The sequence below is a fragment of the Moesziomyces antarcticus genome, assembly GCF_000747765.1.
Source record: "Moesziomyces antarcticus DNA, scaffold: scaffold_v10132, strain JCM 10317, whole genome shotgun sequence".
NCBI lineage: Eukaryota > Fungi > Basidiomycota > Ustilaginomycetes > Ustilaginales > Ustilaginaceae > Moesziomyces > Moesziomyces antarcticus.
Window position 1 is genome coordinate 1 of NW_014638878.1, and position 4,311 is coordinate 4,311.

The 4,311-nt window shown below is 60.9% G+C and overlaps 2 protein-coding genes across 2 annotated transcripts; both read right to left on the bottom strand.

Moving 5' to 3' along the window:
* Positions 1-504: 504 nt before the first annotated feature.
* On the bottom strand, positions 505-1,944 carry PAN0_132d6785 (uncharacterized protein; the record flags this gene model as incomplete). Its single annotated transcript, XM_014797791.1, has 1 exon — positions 505-1,944. One exon carries the CDS (start codon positions 1,942-1,944, stop codon positions 505-507), a length of 1,440 nt encoding a protein of 479 aa, XP_014653277.1.
* A 330-nt stretch (positions 1,945-2,274) lies between these two features.
* On the bottom strand, positions 2,275-3,695 carry PAN0_132d6786 (uncharacterized protein; the record flags this gene model as incomplete). The annotated part of the gene is made up of 5 exons (XM_014797792.1): positions 2,275-2,366; positions 2,462-2,586; positions 2,876-2,924; positions 3,205-3,443; positions 3,565-3,695. The coding sequence occupies 5 exons, from the start codon at positions 3,693-3,695 to the stop codon at positions 2,275-2,277; spliced, it is 636 nt and encodes a 211-aa protein (XP_014653278.1).
* Positions 3,696-4,311: the final 616 nt, after the last annotated feature.

A 4,311-nucleotide genomic window follows, 5' to 3' on the forward strand; every position in this document is an offset into this window, starting at 1 on the left:
GTCCCCCACCGCAGTACTGACTAGGCGATACCTTGCTTAACTTCGCAGATCGGACGGGATGCGGTGCTTTCAAGGTTCTATGGCCGCAGATATCTGTCATGCTTGGCATAAGAATTATGATCCACCATCTAGCTGTCCACACGTCCTGGACCAAGGCACCAGTGGCACATCGAGACGTGCTCGCCGATTGAAGCCGGAGGTGTCTGAAACGTCCCCGTTTCGACGTTGGCTTCGCGCGCTTGCACACGGACGATCCGCAACACATCCAGGTTCGACCCGGTGAGAACGTTGCGCTTTCGGTGTGAGCGGGCCAAGCAATCTTTGGGTGGTTCGCGGTCAGCTTCTCGAGGCATATGATCAGCTCATCGTCCGGCCGGCGCATCACACGCACGCATACGACTAGGCACGATGGAGATTAAGCGGGAACGGATAGGACTAACTGTACAACTATGGCGAAAGAATACAAGGCAAGGGCAGTGCGACGAGAACGATTAGGACGCTGCATTAGAAAGCGGAGAGGGAGTCGATGGAAAACTGCAACTGATGGGGCTGCAGTTGCTCCTGGTGATGCATCTGGTGTGGTTCGGCCATGGAGATGAACTGGTCGATCTCGGTGGGAGTGTTTGCCTCCGCCGTCGCCGTAGACGATGACTGCGAAAGCGACGAGGAGAGCGGGTTGGACTTGGGGAAGAAGTGGCCCATTGCGGACTGGAATGCGATCACCTCTGCCGCCATGCTGGATTGGGAGCTCATGAATGGCTGTTCGGCAACCTGCATTTGGGGCGCCATGATTTGGGGGTCCACGTGAACCATGGGCAGACTGGCATGTTGCATGGGCGCAACCGCGCCGTCGGGGAACAGCATCTGGTACTGCGAAGGCGAGATGTTGGAGGCGGACCAGTCGAGCGCCCCCGCATCGAACGAGGCAAGCGGCGAACGGAAGAGACCGTCCTTGCTGTCGACGTTGGCGTTGCATGCAAACGCGCTCAGGTTCGGCAACTCGCTCATAGCCTGGTTGGTCGCGCTGTGCTTGTTCCTCAGGTCGGCGCCAAAGGCGGCCCACATGTTGTCCCACTGTGCGCTGTTGTTGGGCGCGCCCGGCAAGCTGCCCGTGTTGCGTGCCAGAAGCGGCGCAGCACCCAAGCCGTTGGAAGCAGCAAGACCGTAGTCGCACGCGCCCGCGTCGATGTGGAACGTATCGTGTGCCGAGATGTCCGACGGCGACGAGGCGGGCGAGTCTGCAAAAGGGTTGGCCGACTGGGTGGCGATGCTGAGCATCTCCATCCACGAGCTCTTGGATCCGCCGTTGAGCTGGTCAAAAGCATCGGCAACGATGGCGGCAGCAGCCGCGTTCTCGCCCGAGTTGGTCGAGTTGGCGCGCGTGCGTGTGCCGGCCACCTCCTTGACCTTGCGCAGCATCTCTTCCTGCTGCTTGCTGGCGGCACCCGAGCCCAACGAGGTGGTGGCCGTCCTGCGGCGTCGGTGAGGACGCGTACCGCGGAAGATGATGCCGGCCGCTTCCAAGATGGCGCGCTCCTTCTTGGACGGTGGGCCACGCTTGCGCAGCATGTCTTCGGTGGTGCACTTGCGGCCCGAGGCGGTGCAGCTTCCGCAGGTGGGCTTGGTGCGGTCGCATCGGATCTTGCGACGTCGGCAGTAGTCGCACGCCGCCACCTGACCATCGGAGCCATCGGGCATACGGCCACGAAGAGACTGGAGCACCTCGGCAGCGCGTTGGATGTTCTCCTCGCTGGGGTACTCGGAGCCGGGCTCCTCGAGGCCCTTGGCGATCTCGAAGCCTGCGGGGATGTGAATGTCTTGGAGGGTAAGACGGCGCTGCTTGGACGACGACGGCTCGGCAGATGGGCTGCGCGATGTTGAGCTGGATGGACCTGTGGAGAAGGTGGCTCCCGAAGAGCTGCTTCCGCTGCTGATGTAGCTCATTGTGTAATGCAAAGACTGAGCCGAACTTGTTCGACTGGTGGATGGGGTGGAAGGATGTTGGTCGAGGTGAGATGACCGCGTGATGGCAAGGAAGGAAGGTACGATGGCGTAGGCTAGCGTAGGCTAGCTGTGTGGGTATCGAGGCGTTGGACGAGGTCAAAGCGCACCAGGCGACACGCAAGGGTATAGAAAAAGAGCGAAGGCTAGGCAAGGTTGAGCTTCGATGGGGGCCCGTGTGGTCGGATCGAGGTGCTCGCTGCAGGCAGTCGGGACGGGAATCCGTTTCTTATGCGCCGCTTTTGTTGTGCTATTGTGGTGGAGAGGAAGAAGCTACTGATCTTCCGTAAAGATGGTGGAAAAGTCGGACAGAGGCAAGAAGATGATGGAGAGGAGGAGACGGTGTCCAGAGGGGTGCAAAGACTCTGTGCGCGAAGAGCGCAAAGTGCGGGGAGGGTTATAAAGAATTGAGCGCGAGAACTATTTTGGATGCGGCCGCGGCGAGTGAGGAGAGTCACACCCGGTATCCTGAGCTTCTGAGGCAGGCAAGAGAGATCTGGGGCTCGAAGCGGTGGCAGTGGCAGAAGGGGATGCCGGAGGAGCAGAGCGTCGAGGGCGACGGCAGCAGAGCAGGAGATGGCGGCGCTAAGGTTCGGCAGCGAAAGGCCGGAGAGCGAGAGGGCGAGTGGCGAGCAGGCTGGCGGGTGACACCTTTTGCGGACCCAGGCAAGGGTGCTGTCTGAGACAGCTGGAGATGGCCAAGGGAGACGCCGACAAGGCAAAGAGCAGCGAAGCCTGGGAAGCTGAGGCACGAGGAGAGTGTGGGCAGTCGATCAGCGGCCATCAGAAGGGGGAAGAGAGGAGGACGCGGACGAGGGCAGAGAGGCAAGACCAAAGAGTCTGGGTGCGTTTGCCGAAGCGAGGCGAGCCAAACTGGGGGGGAGGGCAAGAGGCGGACGACACGGTGGAAAGCTTTTTTGTCGCTAGAATGCGGGGTGCAGGTAAGGAGAGTGACACCACGCTTGCTGAAACACCACGCTGAGAGCGCTTCAATCACAGCAGCTCGAGGGCTGAGTGCAGTGGACGAGGGGGGGGCACCGGAAGAGTGTGTCTGAGCGGCGCGCGATGCAGGCAGCTACTGTATCTCGGCAGGCACCGAGTTGGGCTGGAAGGGCCGCCGAGCTGGCCGAGGGAGGCAGCCCAAATTCGCGAGCTCGTGGGCTCGAGGGCACAATAGAGGTGGACGGGGGCCTGGAATCGCACCAAGTTCGAACACGGGAAGCAGAATCTGCGGCGGAAAAGCAGAGCCGCGGCGAGGCCAGGGAACCCCAGGACTGGGCAGGCGGCGACTCGCGAGCAGCAGCAGCTCTTCGGAAGCATCTAGCCGGAGAGCGAGCCAGACGGGAGGGAGAGGGCGGTTGGAAGCAATATGCATGAGCGCACGACGCCGGAGCTGGATTTGAACAATCGAGCTAGGCGAGGCGAGGAACGCATGTGGGAAGCTAGATGAGTGGGAGGCAGTGACGGCCAGAGTGCCAAGGATTCGACCTCCGCGCCTTCGCCACTGCTTGGTTGCAGGGCTAGCGAGCCGCCCAACTCGGCATGGGAACGCAGCAGAGACACGGCGGTGGTGGTGGCGGCGAGCGAGCAGAACAATGCGCGCTGTTCAGCAGCAGTCGCCCGTCGTCAGTCGTCCTCAGCCTCGAGGCAGCCTCGCCTGAGCTTTGGAGAGCCGACGCTAGAAAAGCAATCATTTGGGCTCAAATTGGAATTTCGTATTGTTTTTGTTTTGATTTTTCGATTGGTTTTTCCTGCTCTCCCCAAAGCTGGGGAAGCAGCGATTGTCACCAAGCGGCCTCGTCCGGCTTTGTGCTAGCATGCAATGCCCTGCTTGCTCTGCGTGCAGTGCAGACGATCGACAAGAGCATGGCTGTGAAGCAAAAACAAAGCCAGGGACAGTTTCGCAATGGATGGGCGCTCGCCAGAACGCACGCAGGCTGGGCGTACCAAATGAGGTTTTGGGCTTAGCCGAGCCGTCCTCTCTCTCTCTCTCGCAGCGCGGTGAAAAGGCCGGGCAGAAGTGGCCACGAAATCTGGATGGCTGCCCCCGCAAAAAGAAAAAAGAGAGCTGCAAAGCACAATTGCGTGGGCAGAGCGGCCACAGTTTCGGTCAGAGACTCGCTCGTGCATGGTGCATGTTGCATTATGCATGATGCATGGGAACCGGTACCGTGCTGCGGCGCCGAGGTCTGTGTCCATCCGCTCTCCCTGCCCGCGCCAGGCCGAGCGTTGCATGTTTGTGGGCAAGCACGTCGCCCTCCCAGTGTACCGTCGTACAAACCAGTCCCAGCCCCCCCCCCCCCCCCCCCC